This window comes from Panthera uncia, unplaced genomic scaffold (genome assembly GCF_023721935.1).
Source record: "Panthera uncia isolate 11264 unplaced genomic scaffold, Puncia_PCG_1.0 HiC_scaffold_1937, whole genome shotgun sequence".
In the NCBI taxonomy this organism is placed as follows: Eukaryota; Metazoa; Chordata; class Mammalia; order Carnivora; family Felidae; genus Panthera; species Panthera uncia.
In genome coordinates this window covers 1-23,477 of record NW_026058621.1, presented here as the reverse complement: position 1 = coordinate 23,477, position 23,477 = coordinate 1, and the positions used below count along the sequence as shown (strand labels likewise).

Genomic DNA, 23,477 nt, shown 5'->3' with positions numbered 1-23,477 from the left:
GGGGGGGCGGGCTGTGGGACCTCTAGCACGGTGGGGGGCAGGCTGTGGGACCTCCAGCTCTGGGGTGGGGGGGCGGGCTGTGGGACCTCCAGCTCTGGGGTGGGGGGGGCGGGCTGTGGGACCTCTAGCCTGTGGGGGGTGGGCTGTGGGACCTCCAGCTCTGGAGTTGAGGGGGCGGGCTATGGGACCTCCAGCTCTGGGGGGCGGGAGCCATGTTGGAGGCTGGGTCCCGGCCATCGAGGCACATCACATTGGTGCTGGAAAAGGTGGCACCACATGGTCTAGGCTGAGATGCTCGGGGGAGGAGGTCACAGCAGCTGTGGGAGTTGGGCTCCAGACGATTTAGCTCTAAGGGAGCAGGTAACATCAATGAAAACCAGCCTCTTGTTTTCTAGATCCTTCTGTTGCTAATCTAGCACCTTCTTCAGTGTCTTTGGTGTCTCTGTGATCAGGAATATACTTTGGTTTAATGGAAAAAATATTCAGCCGGTCCATTACTTTTCCCAAATCTCTCTGCCTGCCCCAACTCAAACCAAAAATGAGTTACAAATCGTGTCATCTGAGCCTTTTTGCACAGAGGGACGTTGTGTGCCGTCCATACTCAAATCAAAAAGGAAAATTCCTCATTTTTGCAAAATGCCTGTGGTTATTTTAAGACTGGTCTTCCGAGAATTTGGAGAGCTTTCCTTACGGTCATTCTGTGTGTGGAATCACTACCAACTCATCTTACAGAGAAGAAGGAAGTCCGCAATTTTTGTTCCGACAAGTGTCTGTCGTAGTCAGTTTGGGCCGCAGCTATAGACTTGGGGCTCAAACAACAGAAGTGGATTCCTCACGGTTCTGGTGGCTGGGAGTCTGAGACCAGCGCCTGACTGGTCCAGGGTTGGGGAGAACCCGCTTCCTGGCTGGCAGATGGCCATCTGGAGGGAGCCTCATGTGTTGGAGAGAAAGGGAGAGAGAGAGAGAAGGAATCACGAGAGGGCTAATCCCACCACAGAGTCTGCATCCTCGTGACCGAACCGCCTCCCCGAGTCCCCCTCCTCCCACCATCACACCGGGAGCTAGATTTTCAGTGTCAGAATTTGGGGCACACCCATTTATTCCATGGTAATCCCCAGCAGACAGTGCGACCCACTAACTCCAGAAAGTGGGAGAATGAAGCGTCTTCTGAAGGCCCCAGCCCGTGCCGGGGAGCAGACTCCCTAGACTCTCCAGCCTCCGTCCACTCTCGCTCTCAAACTCGGGTTATGATGGTGGCGGCATAGGATAGATCCTTTTATCGATTTGTCCTATGCCTGGAACAAGTTGCTGACCCACCCTAACGTAACCTAATGAATTTGAAGAATATTGTATGGAAACTAGGATAGGAAATGCCAGAGACCTTCACCAGCTTCCAGAGGGGAAGAGACAAAGCGCCGGGGGAGACGGTGTCGTGGCATCAGCACATCTCTCACCAGTAGCAACACCTTCACCACCTCCTTTTCGTGTGTGGTGTTCTAGCCAAGGGTTTAATCTCTGTTCCCGCCCTGGTCCTGCCATGGGCCCCTGTCCCCGTGCCCCTCCAGGGACAAGCGTACCTCCCACGTGGAGAGGAGAAAGCCCACATCCGCCTTCATCTGACCTTTTTGACCCTTCTGTAATCTTCCCTCCCATTCCCTTGTTTGAAGTTATGTCTAAAAGGGGGACATATATTTACCAGGAATGAATGTTTCCAGAAAAGTAAACTTGCCCACATTAGAATTTAATAGAGGGTAAAATAGAGGCCTGCTTTCTCAAAATTTGGAAATAATAATTTTTTTTTTTAATATTTTTTTTTCAACGTTTTTTATTTATTTTTGGGACAAAGAGAGACAGAGCATGAACGGGGGAGGGGCAGAGAGAGAGGGAGACACAGAATCGGAAACAGGCTCCAGGCTCCGAGCCATCAGCCCAGAGCCCGACGCGGGGCTCGAACTCACGGACCGCGAGATCGTGACCTGGCTGAAGTCGGACGCTTAACCGACTGCGCCACCCAGGCGCCCCTGGAAATAATAATTTTTAAAAAATTTTTAAAATCTTTATTTATTTTTGAGAGAAAGAGAGAGAGAGAGAGCATGAGCGGAGGAGGGGCAGAGAGAGAGGGACACACAGAATGTGAAGCAGGTTCCAGGCTCAGAGCTGGCAGCACAGAGCCCGACGCGGGGCTCAAACTCATGAACCATGAGATCATGACCTGAGCCAAAGTCAGAAGCTTAGCTGACTGAGCCATCCAGGCGCCCCTCGAAATGATAACTATGTCTTTAAATACGATCCAAATAAATTGTATAAGCCCATATATTTTTCTCCTCTGTCAGCCAAGTCCTTCCATAGGTATGAATCTCAAATGTCGCACTAAAAATACACATTTGTGGGGGTTCGTCTATTTTTAAGAGACACAAAGCCATGCACTGTCACTAGTAGAGTGATTTATGCTCATTTTCATCGGGGACGGATTTATTCTTTCAGCAGCCAGAGCTCCAGCTACGTGTCCTGTGCTCAAGAACTTTCCTGGTTGACTGAGAAAACCCGGGCACTCTCTGCCCTTTAGACAGTTTAGCAACAAAAGGGAAGAGTCACGGCAGCAGCTGACTTTAGACAGACGAAGGCAGAGCGCGTGGGCCTCTGACCCGAACCTGAGCTAGTTACCGCGAGTCGCCACAGGAGCCGCTGACCACCCAGGCCCGGGCGGCGAGATGCACCTCCTCGCCGAGTGACCGGGTGACCGTGCTTTGTGGACGACACGTCCTCCCAAGGCCGTTTTCCATCCACCTGCGTCCAGGTCCAGCCCTCGAGGCGGCCCCCGGGCCCGAAGTGTGGGGTGATTGACGAGACACCGGCCTGGTCCCTCCCGGCCCCGTCTGGTTTGGGTTTAGCCGCAGGGCTGCTGAGCCCCGGTCTCCGGGCACCTGTTGCCAAGCCGCTTTCCCTGGCGTCTCCCAGGCGGACGTGAGATACGCCTGTTCATCAACCTCAGCTTCTTTTCCTGTGGCTCCTCTGTCATTTGTTACAGGGCCCCCCAGCCCAGAACCCAGAGGGCAGAGTGACAATCACGTCCCCCTCCCCTGCGTCAGCCGCCCCCTCCTGGACCGTGTGGTGCCTCCAGGAACCTCTGCGGGAAGCTGTGTTCTCGTCCTCAGACCTTGACCAGCGCTCGTGTCACGAGGGACCTCGCCCGGGAGGGAGCCACACTCCCCTTGGCCCTCCGTTCTTGACCGGCCATGTCTCATCAGCGACCGAGATACGTCCGCCAGAGCTGTAAGGCCTTGGGGCCGCACCTCGTCCGTCCCACTGCTCGGAAAGGGGGGCCGGCCGGGCCAGGGCAGGCCTCCAGGGTGGGTGTCTGGGGGGGGGGCAGGTCCCCCCGTGAGGCTCCTCAGGGTGCTTCCCGAGATCTGCTCCCACCTCAGCCAAGCTGGTCCTGGGGTGGATGCTGCCGGGCCATGGTGGGGACACGCGCGAGCGTGGGGGGGGGGGGACGCGTGCTAGGTGCCAGTGGCCCTTCCCCCCCTGCTCCCCAAAGGTCTCTGGCATGTTTCTCCTCCACGTGTCAAATGAATGCCTCCTGTTACAAAAAGAAGCTAGTCCCAACCCTGAGGACACGCACGCTGTGACTGCTGGAGGTTTTATTAGATGCTCAGCGTTTTGCGTTCGCTGCCTGTGTTGTAGGAGCGCTGCTGGGCTGGGGGCTTGTGGGGGTTTGGCAGCTGCCTGGGGCTCACAGACCTGTTGTCTCTTATTTCAGATCTAGGGGCAGAGGGGTGAGCAGGTGTGAGGAGGGCGAGGGGTTGCTGGCTGGGGCTGACTGCGCCCTTGGAAACAGCGCTGAACCCGGCCCGCTGTTGCAGTGCTGGGACCTAGGACAGTGCAGTGAACACTCTCGTGTCCCAAGCCCTGGGGACAGTTCCTGCACATTTACCAAATCCTAGCTGGTCCCCACCAGCTGACACCAGCTCCCTCTTGACGCCCTAAGGTGCAGTTCTTGTTTCCTGACTCATCTGCACTCTTCTCTCTTCCCTTTAATGTTAAATTAACCTTCTGTCTTTATCATGCTCCTCCCCACCCCTATGTTTGTGCATAATGATGAGGTCCAGAGCATGCTTTCCCAGAACATGGCACTAGGGCACATTGAGTATTTTTTAAAGTCTTTTTATTAAATTTTTAAATGTGTATTTATTTTTGAGAGAGAGAGAGAGAGAGAGAGAGAGAGTGCAGGGGAGGGGCAGAGAGAGAGGGAGACACAGAATCCAAAGCAGGCTCCAGGCTCTGAGCTGTCAGCACAGAGCCCGACGCGGGGCTCGAACCCACGAACCACGAGATCATGACCTGAGCCGAAGTTAGACACTTAACCGACTCAGCCACCCAGGTGTCCCTTTTTAAAGTCTATTTTTATTTGTTTTGAGAGAAAGAGAGCGAATGCATGCAAGTGAGGGAGGGACAGAGAGAGAGAGGGAGAGAGAGAGAGAGAGAGAGGCAGAGAGAGAGAGAGAGAGAATGAGTGAGGGAAGGGCAGAGAGAGGGAGACACAGAATCCGAAGTGGGTTCCAGGCTCTGAGCTGTCAGCACGGAGCCCCACACGGGGCTTGAACTCACAGTGAGATCATGATGAGCCGAAGTTGGACGCTTAACCCACTGAGTCCCCCAGGAGCCCTGGAGTATTGAGTATTTTAAAGTGGAGAAATTTGGGGACAGCTGTTTCAGGAAGGACTCTACCCCCCGCCCCCAGCAGGTCGGCCCCTCGGTGAGGTGCTCACCACGTCCCAGCGAAGACGCACCCTCATCTCCAGGCAGAGGGGCTCAGCGCAGTGCCCCCTGCCGGTGACTCAGCCTGTAACAATACTCTTCTCTGGTCTTCATTTCCTTACTCAGGCTCCCGGGTCTTATCAAACTTCCATTAAATGGATTTGTATGTGTTTCTCTTTTCAATGTCTTTTCTTGCAGAGGCAGCTAACTTAGCCGGGAATGTAGAGGGGTAGGAGGGAAGCTACCCACCCCCATGTTTAGCTTTGTTTATTTTCTTATGTTGTCTTGTTCAAAAATTATTTTGAGACAACGTAAGGCATGTGCACAATCACACAGGAAGAAAGCGGGTGCAGGTTAAAGAAAGAGTGGAAAGCGGAGGGTTCTGAAGGGCACACGGGGCCAGAGACCAGAGAGGACCCTGATGTGCCGGGATGGGGTCCCAGCATGCTCCCCGAGGCCGGCCGGCACAGGCCAGGTCCTCTGGGGCCGCCTCGTCCCGGGCTCGGGCCCTGGACGGGGGACAGGTGTGTGTGTGGGGGGAGTGGGGACACGTCTGCTCTGTCCGTTTGCAACGAGGTAGCTCCAGGGTGTGGTGGGCTTTGTGCTTGAGTTCACGTTGTTTTTCCACTTTTGTTCAGAGTCTGTGCAGTGACCCATAACTTTTTTGGGTGTCATGTGATGGAAATATAAAGACAAAGTACAGAAGCTAGAGTTTTCCCTTAACGTGTATTTTATTCTATTTTATTTTTTTAAATTATTTTTTTTAATTATTATTATTTTAACGTTTATTTATTTTTGAGACAGAGAGAGACAGAGCATGAAAGGGGGAGGGTCAGAGAGAGGGAGACACAGAATCTGAAACAGGCTCCAGGCTCTGAGCTGTCAGCACAGAGCCCGACGCGGGGCTCGAACTCACGGACCGCGAGATCATGACCTGAGCCGAAGTCGGCCGCCCAACCGACCGAGCCACCCAGGCGCCCCTTAACGTGTATTTTAAATCTTACCCCTGAGACCCTGGCTCCCCGCCTTGCTCTGCTGTGCTGAATGTCTGTGGCCAGGGACCCTGGAGGTGGGGCAGGGGGTGGGGGGGAGGTAGGTGCGGAGAGCCGGGAAAGCCGGGCATCCTCTGTGCTTTGGGCTGGGGGTTCCTTGTGTTCTGGAGGGTGGGGAATGGACAGTAGGTGTCCAGGAGGGGACTGAGGAGGAGTCTGGGCTCCGTCTGGGGTCTGGGGGGGGTCCCCAGGGGCCCAGCCCTAGAGCGGCCTCCTCTCCAACCGGCTCTCCTGCTCCTCCCCCTCTGCCCGTGTTCTGTGTCCTCCTGCTTTTAACACCCTCGGGGCAGCTCAAGACCTTCTAGAAACCTCACTACACTCAGGCTTTTTATTTATTTACTCAAAAAATTTTTGAAGTAGGCCAGCTTCAGACAAAGGAGCCAGAGAACAAAGGGTCCCCGACACCTCTGCCCACTCTCTTGCTTTGCCTCCAGGCCCCCAGGCTTTCCCGTCATTCCCCCAACCTTTCCCTCTGCCTCCAGTGTCCCCCTCCTCCCTCTCCCTGAGGCCGGCCCCCCGCTGCCCATGCAGGGGTGCGGCTCACCAGGTCACCTTGACGGACCCCAGCCTCACTGCCACCCAGGTGGTTACACTTCTGTTCCCTGCACTATTCACTCGTAGCATCACAAGCGTCTCACTCGTGAGCCTTTGTCACCAATGTTTAACGGCTCCGTAGCATCCTAAAAAGTGCACTTACCATGAATTGTTCAATCGTTCCTCCAAAATAGGACTTATAAGTTATTTTCATTTGCCTCGGTGCATGTATAATTGCAATTGTTTTGGTATTTTAGGATAGACCTCTGGAATTATTGGGCCAAAAATGTGAATCTCATAAGGTCTTTGACATGACTGCTAAAGTGCTTCCCAAAGTGTTGACAACAGTCCCAGCCTCGTTGCTCCTCAGGGGGAGTGGCTTTCTGGTGACAAGATGCCAGACTTAAGGCACGACAGCGGCTCACGGACATGCCACCTCCTACGTCAACCTCGTTTGGTCCTTGGGCAGGGTCTTTGACCGAGCTGCACCTGCTGTCTGAGGGAGACCATCCCTCCTGTCCTGGTCACTCCAGGAAGCTGGCCCAGATGTTACCCGTGAGATCTCAGACAGCGCCAGCCGGCCGGGCGGGTGCTCAGGTGGCCCTGATGCTTGAGGACGTGGAGGACCCCCCACCCCCTCCCCGGGATACAGTTTGGATTTAACAAAGATCACCCGGCCTCTTCCTCAAACGTTGTATTTTGGGGGATTGTGTCTATATAGGAGGGCGTTTCTGGAATTTTAAAGGGTGACTTTTACCAGCATAAGTGAAGGAAAGGGGGTGATGCAGCGACGTGTCATGTCTGAAGGGCAACTTGTCTTATGGGTGGTCCCTGCCAGTAGCTTGAAGTTAAGAGTGGGTGACTGAGCAGCAGGGCTGATCATGGGGGGTGACACAGTGCCCCGGGAAGGGAGCTGCAGGGGCGCACAGGGCATCACTCAGAGCACCTGAGCCACTGGGCCGTGGCTGTGAGGCTAAGCCAACCTCGGCAGGGTCTGCAAACCCACTGCCCTGGACGCACTGCCCTGCCCTGCCTCCCGGGCCCAGGACTTTGCAGGAACACGGCCGTCAGGCCCCAGAGCCGGCTGTGTCCCTCAGGGTGTGGGATAAGGGAGAACCGTAAAGGAGGCTGTCGGCTCGGCTGGAACGTGTGGATACGGTGCGAGGAGGACGTCGTATCGCGTGTGGTAATCGCGCTGTGGTTGTGCGGGACAACGAGCCTGTCCCGGGAGACACCTGCGTGCAGACATGACGTGTCCTCACAAGAGCGAGGACAGGAGCGGAGGCAAACGTGGCCGAGCGGCCTTGCGCGGCAGCAAGGGGCAGGGAGCGTCCTCAGCTGCGCGGACGGCTTCGAGAAACCATCTACGGGGAGCCCTCGCGGAGGGAGGCGCCCCCCGAGAGAGGCCGACCCTGAAGCCACCGGCTCTGGGGCCACTGGCTCCTCGTGGGCCCAGACGCCGTTTCCAGACTCAAGTGAAGACGCGGACCCTGGGTAGAGATCCATCGTGCTACAAATGTGGCAACACCGTTTTTATTTAGAGTAAGATGTGTTAACATCCAGCATGACAAAATTTGTACAAAGTTCACAATTTAAAAATGAAGTATCACTGCAACTTGTGATTCCACACATTTATAGCAAAATGAAAGTGTCAACAAACCCATGCCGTGTAGTACAAAAATAAATCAAACTTCAGTTCCACAGAGAGCACAATAAATATTTATACAAAATTCTGTCTTCATAAATGGTTACTTAAATTAACTCAGAAATGAATACGAACAATAAGTTATAATAAATAAACTCTGATGACTCACAATAATTCTGTATGAAAGGTCAGCATTCTAATATGTGACACTTTGTGATCCCTATATAATAGTCACAGATAACTCTTGATTGGATATTATGTACCAACGTTAGATGAGCAGCAGATTTGTGCTTAAAACCCCTTTCCATTGTACATAGGTGATAACGAGAAGAATCCGGAACTGATACTAGCTATTACTCTACTAAAAGCATTACTATATTGGCAAAGAAGCTGCGGACACATCGCGGCAGGGAAACGCATTCGCCCACACGAACGGCAGGGCCCCCCCGGGAGCCCAGGGCCCCGACGGCGTACACGGCATCGGGTGACCGAGAAGCACCTCGCTTCAGCTCTCGAAAAGGCAATTCTGAGCACGGCAGCTGCAACTAATCGCACAACAGAAAGAGGGCGCTCTCCAGGGCGGGCGCTGCAGGGCCCCGGGAGGTCCGTCATCTTTCCCAGCTCGTTATTAACGTCCTCGCGGAAAACTGTGAGCGTTTGTACAGTGGACAGTATAAAGTGCCGCTGGGGGTGTACATATATTTATACACATATATATACCGAGGTTGAGTATTGTATCAGTATTTGCTGTGAGATCCCTGTAATCTCCCTTAGCAACATCGTCGGGTCAGCCGTGAGGGCTCCTGTCATCTTTCCAGGGCCGGCCTCGCGAGGCTGCTGACCCCGGGAATTGCACACCTCCGTACGGATATATAGGACAAGGTAAGTGCAAATAGTCGACTGGCACGTTGTGGGGACAATGACCCTGTAAGTCCTGTTCTGCTAAAAATATTTTTTTTTATTTTTACAAAACCCATCTTTTTTTTTTTTTTTTCATAACAAAATTTTAAAGTACTTCTGTACTTCCTGCATAACATCAAGACATGGAGGGAAGAGATGCCGTTACATGTAACTCAAGTCAACACCAGAAGACACAACACGCCGTCCTAGGGACTACTCGGAAGGGGAGGGCGCAGCAATGAAAAGTGGTCTTATGCATACATATAGTGCAGTCATTGGAAGAAAACAATCAAATCTCCAAGTATAAGCAAGTCTAGGATGATCTAGTGTAAAGCAAAAAAGTGCTGAAGTATAGGTAATTACTCTTAAAATCTGATTGCATTCGTTCTTAGAATAGGTCGTGACAAATCAAAGAGCAAGGCTCTGCAAAGGCCCTGTGGTCGCCGGGTCTCCAAGGGAAGGTGGAACAGAAAGGCCTGTGTGCGGGCACTCAGCGTCGGGCGTCCCCGCTGAGCTGCGCTCCGCCGCCCAGCAGAAAGCGCCCCGCGGTAGGACTCCCGCCTCATTTGCCTTATTCCCCGAATGTGAAGTCATAGTAACAGCAACAACGACAGTAATAATTTCTAAAGGTGGAAAGAGGGGAAATAAATACTCTGAAATTATCTCTGAACTTAAATTAGAGCACACAGGTTCTGTGAGACAGACGCCATTGCAAGGACAGACGCTTCAGAGGGGCACACAGCTCTCGGGGAGATAAGGGGAGGTTGCTCCAAAGTCTACCGACACTGGAAAGGGAAATCTTCGCGCTGTCCACCTCTCATAAGCCCCTGTCTTAACTGCAGTTCCCAGAGGCACACCATGTAATGCTCAGGAGTTAATTTAAAAGTGCTGTTTAAGCTGCTTTGAATCTTCTGCCAAGTTTCCATGGCTTGATGTTGTCTTACAATAAATTACTTATCTCATTTCTTACAGTTAATCCATATGCCATTTCCTTGGAATGCAAAAAACCTCATTTATTGCCCCCACCATACACCATCCTCCTAAAACAAACAAACAAAAAAATCACATAATATTTCCAAGCATTGTTCAAAAATAAAGCATTTTTTTGCAACCAATTCTTGCTATGAAACAATATGCACACAAAATGTTATTTCTTAAATTCCATAAAATCCTCCAACATGAGGCAAAATGATAATGTCTAAAAAGTGGCTGCGGGGTCACCACATGATCATTCAAAGCTGGGTTTCTTTTTTTTTTGTTTTTTGTTTTTTTTTTGTCCATTTCAGTTCAAAATACTAAAACATTTAATCACTAAAGCATTAAAAAGAATTTACACTCTATTTATTTTGATCCGCTTACCTCTTCAGAAATATATATACCCCCAAATGTGCATACATTAGCAGCTATAAACATTACATGGCATATCACACTATGTCAGCTTATATGAAAACGTACAAAATGTGAATGTATTGAAAACTATTCTGCAGGTACTATCTTTAAAGCAAGACATAAAATCATTATGAAGTCTTGTAAGCGTCACACTGTTTCAAACAGAAATAAATATAGAACACTTTCTGGTGAATCACAGCAGCAAAGAACAACAGGTCTCCTTTTAAACAACATCCCGTCACCTACAGCAGCTGCTCAGACCTGAATTCCTCTTACAGCTTGCTTTATATTTTCCAGTAGGGCTTTATTTTCTGGGCTCTGATAACGATCTTGATTTGTATACATGTCCGTCAAAGTAGTCACGTATGCATCAAAATTTTGTTCATTGATTGGATCCTACGAGATATTAAATAGTAGTTCATACACAACTTTTACTTTCTTAATAGGATATTCACATCAGCATAAAATAGTATCATAGCATAGTGCCGCCGTCTTTACGCTACGTAAAAGGCCTACTCAGAGCGTAAGTACTTAATCTTACGGGGAGCGCAGGATCTGCCCCACCGGTGCTTCTAGCCGCTAGCGCTACGGTTTTGGGGGCGGTGAGCGCAGACATCCAAAGTGTGGAGAACCATGAGCTTAGGCACAGAAGCAGACAGCGACTGCCTGTACGCCCGCCCTCAGTCACTTACCATGTGCGGCAGCTGGATGTTGGCTAGGCTGTGGATCAGGGACTGGCTCAGGTTGGCCAGCTCGTGCAGGAGAGACTCATTCTGCTGCTCGATTACTTTGTTCTCCTCTTCAATGGTCTTCAGGCTGCTCTCCATCGTGGTGATCTAGAAGGCACAAATTTGTGTGCCATGTAACAGGAGGGCGGGCCGTGGGGTGCGTGTGCCCCCACAGCGGCAGGCCTCGGCAGCCCGCCACCCAGAGGCCTGCTTCCCCCAGAAAGGTTTCGACGGTAAGAAGCGGTCGTTTTAAGGGTCCCGTTCTTACGCTTTTGATGCATTACCCTCGAAAATTTGCTAACTCGGCTACCGCTGCTTGTCTTTCCGGGGAGGGGCCGATGGGCTGGGCCGGCTTTTATTCTACGTTTTCACAGCTCTGTCCTCAGGCAGGACTGTCACCGAGGACCTCTCCCACGAGGTCGTCTCCAGCGACTACTCTGACCCCAACAACGCTGGGGCCAGCTCGTCCTGTTCAGCCTGAATCTAATTCTGCCCCCGGTTAGGTCCTAAACTGTAAAGTTACTCGTGAGGCAGGCGGCTGTCTGGTCCACAGGTGGCAGTGGGCCCTCGTCCACCTCCACGGGCGATCGCTGCCCCCTCCCCCCGGGTGGTACGCAGTAGGCGTTCTCCGCATCTGCAGGTGGAGACATGACCGCCTTCCTGGACTACCTGAGGCCTACCGGGCTTCTCTTAAATGAGAGGCTCAGGGGCCTTAGCGCCCCCCGGCCCTGCCTCCAGCCCACAGCCAGCGCTCACTGACCCAGCCCGAGCTGCCCCCACCCGCCTGGGCTGCTGGGCGTGCACGCAGCCCGGGCGAGGCAGGCAGGGCGCGCGGGCGACCCAGGGCACAGTTAGGGCCCAGGAAAACGGGCACCTGAACCCGGTTCTTCACGGGGAAGCCGCCTTCGCCCCTGAGTTACTTGCACCGCCCCTCAAACTCTGCCCCCCCCCCCCCCCCCCCGTTCTTCACGGAGCCCTTCCCTGCTCCCGTTAGCCCGCCTGCTGCTTCCTCGGAGAGCCAAGACCCGGGGCCTAAGGGGGGCCGCGGGCCGCAGCGGCGCGGGGGTACACGGGAGGGCTCTGGAAAACACCCACCCACGAGGATCTCCTGCAGGGATGCGCACCGTGTTCCCACAAGACCTCGGTTACTCCTGCACCGCTCATCAGCTCGGGCCCAAACTAAAGTGACCCGCCCCGGAAACACGTGGAGTTGGCCGCAGGGCAGGCTGCTGAGCAAAAGCAGGGCCAGCCCCGCCCACCTGCCCCAGCCCCGCCCCTGTCCCAGCCCAACTTCCTGTCCAGCCCCGCCCTCCTGTCCCAGCCCCGCCCTCCTGCCCCAGCCCCGCCTAGCTGCCCCAGCCCCGCCCTCCTGCCCCAGCCCCAACTTCCTGTTCAGCCCCGCCCCCTGTCCCCGCCCCGGCCACCTGCCCCAGCCCCAACTTCCTGCCCCCGCCCCACTCTTCTGCCCCAGCCCCGCCCCCTGCCCAGCCCCGCCCCCCTGCCCCTGCCCCAGCCCCGCCCTCCTGCCCCAGCTGTCTGAGGGTGGGGCTCTCCCCTGCTCTGGGAGGGGCTGTGGAAGAGAAGGAGGCGGAAGCGGAGACCTCTCCAGTCCGTCCTGGAGCCAGTAGGGAACCGGCTGTTGTGGCAAAGCCCAGCGGAAGAAAGGCCAGAGGTAACTCTGGTAGAAGGGGCCTACAAACCAAGAGGCCTGCACTGGTGGGGGTTCCAGGACTGGGGGTTTGGGCAGCCAGCCAGCAGCCTGGTTCTGCTGCCCATGAGCCATGTGGTTTCGGTCCCCTCCCTGTCCTCAGCTTGGGGACAAGGACACAGGTGTCCCTATCTGACAAGCACATCCTCTCTAAATGCTTGGGGAGCATCTAATCACTGTGGCAGAGCTGGGAGGCGCCGGGAAGGCCTGTGTGTGTGCATTCAAAATCTAGACAAGACTTGAGTGAAAAATGAGATTTATAAGCAAAATAGATGTAGCTAAGAATCACTGATTTGAGAATATTAGAAACATATGTAAGTCTTCATACTGTTCTGACCATTTCAAATGGAGAGACCGCCACTTTCGGTCTCCAGTTCTGGACCTGGGACCCGGGGAGAGGCTGGGGCCAGACCCGCCACCCAGAAGATGATCGGAAGCAGCAGAATCTCTTTCCACACTGAAGACTTGCATACAGCCCCAGCGTATGAACAGGCGAGGCAGCACTGGGCCCAGAGCCGCGGGCTCGGTCCCTGTCTCTCCGAGTCACCTGGGCAGGGCCTCAGGCCTGGATTTGCTGGGTCGGGGAGAACAGCAGGGAACGGACCATCTCAGTGGTTCGTCCGCCCAGACTGCTGGGCTGCATCCCCTGTGGTGTCTCTGTGCGGCCTGGTGGCCCCGGGAATGCTTGCCTTTACCTCTGGTCACTGATAGGGAGTGAGGGTGCCAGGGGTCATGGGAAACCCAGTGGCAGGACTACCAACCTTCTGGCACTTTCCGAGACAAGGTTGGGAGGCTAACTGTGCCCTGGCCAAAGTTTAGAAGGCAAAGGCACTTAGGGGCTGCTGGGTAGCGGGGCTCTTGTGGCCACAGCCTCATTTGTCCCTGAGCGCCGACTGGGGGTGGGAGGCTGCCAGGAATGAGCACGTATGCCTTCCTCCTGAGGGACACCAGGTCCGGGCTGCTCCTGGGCTGCTGAGTGCTGTCTCCGTGGCCGACGGACCGTGTCATCATTCAGCTGACCTGCCCTGCACCCTCCAGCCCCGGAAACTGTGGGCTCACGGACCCTGGCTCAGCGTGCTGCCGTCCCTTGAAGACACCGGGCTTGTATTCCAGAGACGAGGAGCCACCGAGGGACAGCAGCCAGGTCAGTGGGATACATGTCAACCCTTAAATTCATTTTCGACGCTGGAGGCGCATGGACGCCTCCAGGAGCACACGTTCCCATGGGATGTCGGAAAGCGCCAGGTGGGCAGTGGCAATCCACACGGGGACAAAAGGACCAGCGAGGGGTGAGACGAGTGTGTGCACAGGGGCCTGTCTCTGCTCCGGATGTGCGGGGCTGCTGGGAAGCTCGGGTCTGGGGGCGCCCAGCGCCTGGCCCTCGTCCCTGCCCTGGCTCCCGCTGCTGGGCCCCATTTCCAGCGTGTGAGGGCTTGGCCCCGTGAGCAGACACACGGGAAAGCTGCGTTTCCACTGCAGGGCCGGCCGGGCACGGAGGTGGGCAGGAAGGAGGCCTTCCAGTGGGACACGAGTGCGTTTTGTCAGAATGTGGCCCGGCCGGCTGCGGCTCACCGCCCAGGACGGGTGGGGGGTTCTGAGTCCTCAGGATTACGAGCGCGAGCTGGGTCGATCAGTGTTCAGGCTTCCACCCGTGGGAGCAGAATACAAGTCCGGGAAGGTGCTTTCATTGGACCCAGTGAAACAAGTCACTGCAGGTGTGCGGGCTCACGGGGGCCCCTGTGGCCCTAGAATCCTCCTGGGGCAGTCACCTGCTGCGGGCCTCTGACCTGGGGCCGGGCACGGCCCTGCATGCGGATTAGTGCTATGGACAACGCCCAGCTGGTAACCAGAGTGAGCCCTGGCGAGGCTGCCGTGGGCCAGCAGGCTGGCGTGGAAACGGCTCAACAGAACAGTCACGCTGGAGAGAGGACGCCCCCGCTTTGCGCTTCCTTCCCACTCAGGGGCACCCGTGGGGTCCCTCTGGGCGCTCCGGTGGGGACACAGCCTCCCTGGAGGTGCGATGCCGCCACGGACGGAGCCAGCCCGCTGCACGGCAGAGCTGTGACCCCTACCCGATGTGCCACAGGCCCGCTCTGTGGGCGGCCAGGAGGGGTCTGCTGGGGGAGGGCGTGCAGCCCTGGCTTCCTCCAGGATGGACGTGCCTCGCTGCAGCTGTGACGGCAGCACCCACGTGCGCTCCCAGAGAGGAGGCAGGGCGCCTGGGGTGCCGCGTGGGTGCCGCGTGGACTCGGGGACGGGGCTCGGAGCTGCCACGGACGGGCCATTGGCCTCGGCTCAGCCAGTCATGTGTAACGGGACAGTGATGACACTTACCCCGTGGACCACTGTGCGTGCAGTGGGACTACACACCACGGCTGCTGCGGCCAGGTATCCAGTAGGTGCTCAATAATGGCTGCTCCTTCCTTCCTTCCTTCCTTCCTGACACTGGGCACCTGGGCCTAGGACCCCGTGAACGGGCAGCCTCCCTCCCTCCCTCCTTCCCTTCATGCACTGGGTACCTGGGCCTGGGACCCCACGAACGGCCGGCCTTCCATAAGACCCTGGGGCCAGGCTGCTCCTCTCCGGGAATTATGCTGTCTCCCTAGGTAACACAGTGACCACAGGACATCAGGGCCTGCCGTGTCTCGGGAGGAAAGCAGCTCATGTGCAGGAACGGGAGACCCTCCGGGCAGGACTGCTCGCCAAGGGCATTTCACTCAAGTGTGTGTTGGGGCAGGAAGCAGGGGGCTGGCGGTCACTGTGCACCAAGGGTTCAGCCACCAAAACAGCCCACGTCAGCAATCAGGACATGGGATGAAAACGGGGTGGCAGATAGGGGAAGGGGAGCACGTGACCCCGGCCCAAGCACTGGAGCATCCCCGGAGCCCCAAGGCTGAGCGCTGGCCTGTCCCTAGGCCCAAGAGCTGGCATGTCCCCGGGTCCCCGGGTCCCTGGCCCGAGCGCACACGGTGGCTAAAATTGAGGGCTTCAAAAACTGTTACCTGAGTCCTGAGTTTGATCATATCGGCTTCCATCTGGGAGTTGGACTCGTTGAGCTCCTTGATCTCTTCATCCAACTGCTTGATTTCTTCATCGTTCTCTATGCCTGTAAGGACAGAACTGCGTTCAAGCATCGTGCGTGTAGACACAGCCACCGTTTTGAGTTTTCTGTGCTCTTTTTATGTTTGGGACTGGGTTTTCTGGAAGAAGAGACTCTTGGGTTTATAGAATAGCCCAGATTGCATGTTCTTCCAGCCCTACAACCGAGGCACACAGACCCCTCTCCACCGTGAGGGGGCCCCTCGGGGACAACCGCCCAGGGCCCCGCTGCCCCGTCTCCGTCGTGGAGGTGGGCTCACCCCCCTCAGCCCGTTTTCAGTCTCTCCCTTGTCACACCATGGACACATCCGAAAACGAGACCAACAGCGTCCCTGCCCTCGCCAGGCCCCGCAGAGCCGCTGACATGTGACCACACCTGCGGCCCGAGCGCCCGGGGCCCCCTCCCGCCAAGACTCTTGGCGGCTGAGGGGGACTGCGGGGGTCGTCCCCAAAGGGCTCTCTGCACACGGGCCACGTGACTGACACAAACAGGAAAATGCTAGAAAGCATGCATCTGCTGCTGGGACCGCTGCGGCTGCGGGGCGATGGGGAGTATAGGCTGCACCAACCCCCGCCCCGCCCTGGGTGCCCTGGGACCGACCGCCAGCTCTGGCCTCATGGGGCGCCGGGGCCAAGTTTCTAGCTCAGTTGGCTGCTTGCTGGCAGTGGAAGGCGCCAGGGCGGAACGATCCAGACCCTTTTTCGTTCTGGCCTGTGGGTCTTTTAAGGCTGAATGTAGTCAAGGGAAGAATGGTAGGAGTCCCACAGAGACCCTCACCCTTGACAGCCCAGGACTCGGGATTGCCATCCGTGGTCACATAGCTCAGCAGCGGAGGCTGACTTAACGCTGGGACAAGGCGCGCAGCCCCGGCCTCGGGGCCAGAACAGACGCCCTTCTCCAGTCTGCAGACAGAAGGGGGGCAGCCACCCTGGGAGGGAAGGCCCGGGACACCTGGGGCCCTGGCCCACCCGGCCTCCCCACCAACGCGTCCGAAAGACAAAGACGGAGCGGTGGGATCCACAGTGTTGGGTCTCAGTTGTTGATTTTGGTGAAATGGAAAAGAAAATGGACATCGGAACAGTAGGCGATCTTCCTGAGGTGAACCACACGCGCACGTCTTGGGGGAGACACGGGCTTTCCTCTGTACAGCAGAGAGAACACGCGTGTTCGGCTTGATTTCTGGGTCCACCACCCTTCCTTTCCAGTCTCCTCCACAGACCCACCCTGGGGGCTAAATTGCAAACAAGCAGATGTTGAACCTGTGGAGCTCCCCCTGCCCCCCCCCCCCCCCCCGAGGGACCAGCTGTGGCCCGCTGACCCCAAGGCTGGGTCTCGTGGCCCTGGCTCCACCATAGAGGCCTCAGCATGTGTCCCCAGCCATGTCTTACAGGGTCCGGAACGTCACCAGCAAAGCCTCCCTGCTCGCCATCCCACGTATGTCCCAAAGCTGTTCACGGGTCCAAGAGGAAATCCTTCCAGCGATTTGAGCTGTTACATTTCCCCCCTTTTTTATCTGTGACCAGACTTCCTTGGCAACTCTCTCAGGGCTAGGCTGATTGAGTCTCCGCATGTGGTCCTGAGCACACAGGAGGGCTCAGCCCAGGGGTGGCTGATGACATTATTGTTTCTGGGGACGTTCGGATGCGCCTGGAGATAAGAACACGGGTGCGTAAGAATCCTGATTTGTAAAGCAGCTAGACTGTGAAGCAGTCTATCCGCTAACACGGATTGGCCACGCCAGCAGCCCAGGTGCACGGAGAACACCTCTCACACAAACGGACCTGGGGACCTGTGTACCGACGGCCCTTCCAGCCTGTGTCTGAGCTGGTGGATTTTCAAAATGAATTTCGGTTAAGGTTTCTGAACAAGTGCTTCATGTGATACCTTCTGCGGTTTTTTAGGTCTGAACAAACTTAAAACTTCGCTTTTTCGGGCTGTATGTCATGTTTCTGTGGATCCAAAAACTGCATCAGCGTGAGTGTGGTCTCGTTTCTAAGAGGCACGGGGAACCTTCCTGTTTTGTGCCGACCCCTGAGGGACCCCTGAGGTCTGTCTCATCCAGATTCAGGTGACTTCTGAAAGACACCATTATTCACGGCCAAGCCTTCTCTCTGGTGCTCGCAGGGAAGGGGGAGTCTCCCCGAGTCCCTCTGGTAATAGCCTCTCCGTCCTGTGTGCACCGTGCAAAGGAAGAGCCATCAGCGAACCAAAGAACTGGCTTCTCTTATACGTCAAATGAAAGGTCTAGATTTTTATTTGTGTGTGGTGGCTAAAAGTGTGGAAGGCTAGACCTGACCATGTTTTGCGGTGGAGCCTGTGCGGGAAGGCTGGTGTAGCTCTTCTTGGGGACCCGTCCTGCGTGGACCCTCAGAACTGTTTGGTCACGACGTCTGACTCTGGATCATTCCTGATAAGAAAAGGATGCTCTGCGCACCTGCCTGTTCCCAGCGTCAGGGTGGCACGTTTCCGCTGATGGCGTCGGAGTGGAATTGTGACCGAAACAACTCATCTGAGGTCAGGCGGGTTGAAGATGACCGCGCTGTCACAACGCCCAGAGGACTGTGGGGAAAATCGCACTGGCTTGTTGGAGGCGATGTCAGCGGTAGCCAAAATAAGCTGAAGTTCGTAAAACCCCCCGACGTGTCAACATCTTTCTCGTGGGGCTGCCTTCTAGCAAACGAAAGCTTGGAACAGTTTTGAGAAAGCTCTGAGAAGAGAATGTGGTCTCTGGAAAACGGGTGACATCTTGGGGGCCCTTTTACTGGTTTGAGTTTTTACAAAAGAGTGTCCAGCAGTTCCTACTTTCTACTTAACTTTCCTGGGACACCAGCTTTCCTGGGACAGCCGCAGAGACCACACGACCTGAGATATTTCCCGGACACTGGACGCATTTCTGACCCGCCCCGCTGAGGGGTTTGAGAAGCCACAGCTGTAGAGCCTGGATTTTGAAACGTGACAAAGATCCGGGACCTAAATCCGTACCTTCCCACGGAAGAGTTTGGTGATGAGTGATTTTCGTAGTCCTAAACTTCAAACTCCTCCATTGCAAAAATGGTCCCTCTCTGGGGACCAGATAAAGATAAGAGATAAATTAATCTATAAAAGACACGGGAGTCAGACTCGAGCAGCGGGGGCTAAAGGAAGCGGCTGGATAGCAAGTGTTCCTTGAGAAGCCAGTGTGGTCTCCGTGGTCACCTGTCTTCAGTGAAAAGTGACAGAGACTGGTTTTTCCCGCTGACCTTGCTGCAGGCTGACAAATAATTGAAGGGAAAAGGAAGAGTGAAAATACTGTATGTGGCCTAGCACGGTGGGCTTCCAGTTCTGCTGAACTGAAGAATTAAAGACAAAAATTCCTTTTTGTAAGTCTTAACTTGGTCCTCTAAATGTTTTATTGTAAGTTCAGCTTCCAAAGATACGTATTTTCAAAATTGTATGCTGTGGAGCGCTTTAAATAATGTCCATCAGAGCCTTGGACCAAAGAGTTTAGTCCATACGATTTACGAGCGACTTGCACTGCACGGACCAAGCGGCAACTCAGGCGTCATCACCAGAGCGGCCTGCGGGTCAGATCCACTTTCTGACGGAAGTCATATCATTGCACGTCCAGTAAAAATACAGCAGGCGGCCCTGTGCTGACCTTCCCATCTCTGAGTTTTCTTCTAGGAGCGCGGGATTCACGGACGGACGACCGTTAGTGCGTCTGTGAAACAGGACAGGGTGCCTGCCGCGTCTGTCCTGTGCGTTTGGGCGGCCCCCCGCGTGCCCGGGCGGTTCCCCCGCAGCCCAGCATCCCGGCCGCCCCTACAGCGGACATTCTCCTGTGAGGGTGGCAGGGACAGAGTGGGGGGAAGGCGGACGGGATCTCAGTCCCTTGGGCTCAGGAGAGAGTCCAGAGAATTCCAGCGTCTGGAAACAAATTTCCTCAAGCTCTCCGCATGCGCCTGCCCCTAGGACACCCCCGAGGCCCCAGGTCATGGTGCGGTGCCTGCTTCTGGAGACGGGAGAGAGCGACCGGGGCGCAGCGCGCTTGTCCGTATCTCAGGGCAGTGGCACCTCTGCTGGGTCCTCGCCTGCAGGGAGGCTGAGCTTAAGTGTGTCAGCGCCTGCAGCGGGCAGCGGGCAGCGGGGACAGAGGCCCGCCCGCGGCCTCCGTGTTCGATAGATGTCACAGCCCCTTCCCGCAGCCTGACTTCTGTGACAATCCAGGGAGGAAGAAGGAGGGCTGCCTCATTTCCTTCTGTCCTTGGCAAGACGGGGACAAAGATCCAACAACAACAACAAAAGAGCAAAAACAAAGGCGAGGACAGCTGGGCTGGAGGGGGGGGGGGGGGGGGGGGGTGGGGGGGGGGGGGCTGCCTGCTGGGGGGGCAGGAGGGGCTCTGCAGAGGGGTCTGAGCAGAGGCCACACCTCCTGCTGCTTTGAGAGCTGTTCTGGGGGATAAAGAAATCATGGCGACCTTTAAGTTTGAAGAATAAGGAGAAGGGGGGAGGGGGAGGAAGAAGAGGAAGGAAGGAAGGAAGGAAGGGGGGGCAGGGTCCCGGATTTCAGCGCCAGAAGGGAGCTTCAAGGACACTTAGAAGAGCTCCTTTTTACTCAGGTGAACACTTGACGGAAGGTGCTGGAATGCCAACACAGGAGTAGCTCAGCCAACTGAACAGTGGTCTCCTTGAGGCCTGCGCGCTCACGGAAGAGCCGGGCGTGGAGGGAGGGAAGCTTCTGGCCACGTTACCCGCGAAGGTGTTAGAGCATTGTCAGGCCAGGTTGCATTCAAGATATTCGAGAAAAGAGACAGAGACAGACTGTTTCCCACATCTCAGCGGGGGCAACGCCGCGACCAGATCTCTGCACGTGGCAGGACGGGGGCGATCCTTGTGGAAAACGGCGTGTTCTGGCCCGTCCCCGGGAGCGGCAGCGCGTTTCCCCCGTGCTTGCCCGTGGGTCAGCGGCTCAGGGTGATGCCCGACCATCCTCGCCTCACGACACAGCCTCTGCACCGAGAGGAGTGTCCCCAGGGGTCACTAAGAGGTGACTCTGGTCCTGGCACGAAGAATGTCCAGACAGATGAGAAACTCAGGCTCAGGAGGACCCGGGTCGGTCCAGCTCCCACCTCTCATGGCTGCGTGACCCGAGCTGCCTCACCCTGGCGAGAGCGCGACAGAACACGTCCCTGCACCTGGATCCCGCCTGCCTCCCTCCGCACGGCCCCTCCTTGGGTCTGTTTTCTGTCCTTTCCTTCTCTGCACTGACCCCCAGCCCGCTGCCGCTTCTGTCGCCAAAGAGTGTGGACCGTCACAGGCCCGACCCACCAGCGGGGGGCGGCTGCTTGACCACCAGGGCGTCTGGTGAAAGGTCACGCTGAGTGTTTCTGGAAGGGTGGCGGTGGTGGTTTCTTCCCGGCGGCCGGCACTGCTGTTCACGGCAGCGGGCCTGGCACCTCCCGGCGGCTTCCCCACGCGGCCTCGGGCCTGCGGGTGACAATGAGGTTCCTGAAGCTCCGGGAGGCGGCGCTCCATGCGCTCGAGCTCCGTGCCTGTGGCCCCGAGTATGTGTCCCACAGAAGCGGGGAGGCCAGAGCCCGAGCCTTCCAGACGCACGCATCGTGACCCTGGCCGTCTTCCCAGCAGTGACGGCCGCGTGTTAAGGACCGTGTGGTGCAGGAGGCCCGAGGACGCCCCGGAGCTGCTGTCGGGACCTGGAATGAGTGGTCGGGTGGCCGTGACCGGTGGAGGCCTCGGGGCCCTGGCCCGGCCGGCCTTCCTGCGGGGGAGGTGGCCTCAGGTAGACCCCAGCAGAGGGGGCCAGGTCCCCGGGGCCGCAGCTCCAGGGACGGGCCCAGGGACTGGGCTCATCTGGGTCCACATCTTGCACTGCTGGCCTCTGCTCCCAGGGGCCCAACCTGATGGCGGTGCCTGCCCGGGACCCCTCCTTTGCCAGCCTCGGGGTCGGCCCTGCCCCGGCGCCCTCCTCGCAGCGTCCTCTGAGGAGGGGCCCTGCCCCTGCTCTCCGAAGTGGCAGTTTGCCGAGTGGTTGCAAATCCCGGGCGCCGTAATCCCTCGAGTCCTGTTCTACCAAGTCCCGCCAACACTGAGTCAGCCGCCCCAGGGCAGGCGCAGGTCGGAGGCTGTGAGCCCTGCTTACGTCCCAGCAACCATCGGGCTGGAGGCTCGTTCTATGCGTGTTTCTGCTGAAAGACACCGGGATGCTCGCTGTTGGTGCTGTTGGTTCGTTAGCGCTGACCTCACGGCCACCGGCACACTACAGGCATGGGCGGGGCTCACCTAACACACGCGCCACCCGCCCCCATCGCGCCTTCCCAACAGAACCCCCCCCCCCCCCCGCAAAGTCTCAACAAACCCGAAAATGCCCCCCCTAAAAAGACTGTGAAACGGAGCCCGTTTGCAGGATGAGCGCGGTCTTGTCCCCTCAGCCTGCAGAGCCACACTTCTCCCGCCACATCCCCAGGGGCCACACACGCACCGCGATTTGCAACTCTGCATGAACTCGTGAATGAAGGAGGAAGCTGTGAATACTGGAGAGGCTGGGCTGCTTCCTCGCCCTCCCTCCCGTGGCACCCCTGTACTCCTGGCTCTGGCACCCACAGGTCCTTGCAGGTGGACGGTGGGCCAGCTGGGAAGCTCAGCGTGGAGGGGGCAGGAGGGCGGCTGTCCCCAACCCGGCCGCTCCAGGAGGGCCTGGGGCAGAGGCACAAGGGGGGCAAACCACTGGGACTGCTGGGGATGCTCCCCCCGACCCCAGACAGATGGACTGGCCTCTTAGATGCGGCCAGAACTATCCCGCACCGGCAGAGACGCTGCGACTGTCTCGGGCTGTGGTTACGCCAGAGGACAGAGCGGGGCCGCAGCTCCTGCCCCCCGGGCAGCCTGTGGGGTGGTTACCGTTGCTGGCCCGCTGTCGGATGGTCAGCATCTGCTCTCCTGACAGCTTCGCCTTCTTCATGGCTGACGTGGCTCGCGGGCATCCCGACAAGCTGGGGACAAGACACGGGTGGCATTAGTCACGGGCCTCCGAGACCCCCAAAGCCCTGCAGAGAGAACAGTCGTGAGCCACGAGCGAGGCATGTCGCCGAGTCATTTCGTCAGACTGGTTGCCGGCCACAGGCTTTTTGCGAATGGGAAACAAGCCAGAGCAATGGATTCCGCGTGGCCCAGTCCCCGTGCACGAGGGGGGCTGTGTCTGCCTGTGGATTCGGGGACGGTTCTGCACGGGGCCCCAGGCCAGGTCGCCACTTGTCCCCTTCACCGTGTGCCTTCTGGGGCCGCGTGGCTGTCTATGGAGCGACTGGCTTTGGAAAACTTCCTTCTTACAGAAGGTGTCAAACTTACAGGAGGCCTGAATTAAGATCTGATTTTAAATGTACGAAAGCGGAAAGATCCGATAACGAGCTCACCCCCACATTCACCGTTCCGTCTCATGGCACAGCGGGTCCTCCTGCACCCGTCCTGCCTCCAGTAGAGTACTGGGGGCGATCGCAGTTGTGAAAATGGAGCCCCAATATCATGATCTCACTGGAATGTTTAAAACCCCTTTGCCGGGGCGCCTGGGTGGCGCAGTCGGTTAAGCGTCCGACTTCAGCCAGGTCACGATCTTGCGGTCCGTGAGTTCGAGCCCCGTGTCAGGCTCTGGGCTGATGGCTCGGAGCCT

General features: G+C 56.7%; 1 protein-coding gene across 1 annotated transcript; it reads right to left on the bottom strand.

Moving 5' to 3' along the window:
- Window positions 1–10,132: 10,132 nt before the first annotated feature.
- LOC125917506 (myelin transcription factor 1-like protein) lies at window positions 10,133–12,190 on the bottom strand. Its single transcript, XM_049623684.1, has 3 exons — window positions 12,102–12,190; window positions 10,971–11,114; window positions 10,133–10,674 (listed from the first exon to the last, which is right to left on the bottom strand). The coding sequence occupies exons 1-3, from the start codon at window positions 12,168–12,170 to the stop codon at window positions 10,534–10,536; spliced, it is 354 nt and encodes a 117-aa protein (XP_049479641.1). The 5' UTR covers window positions 12,171–12,190; the 3' UTR covers window positions 10,133–10,533.
- Between the last annotated feature and the right edge of the window lie 11,287 nt (window positions 12,191–23,477).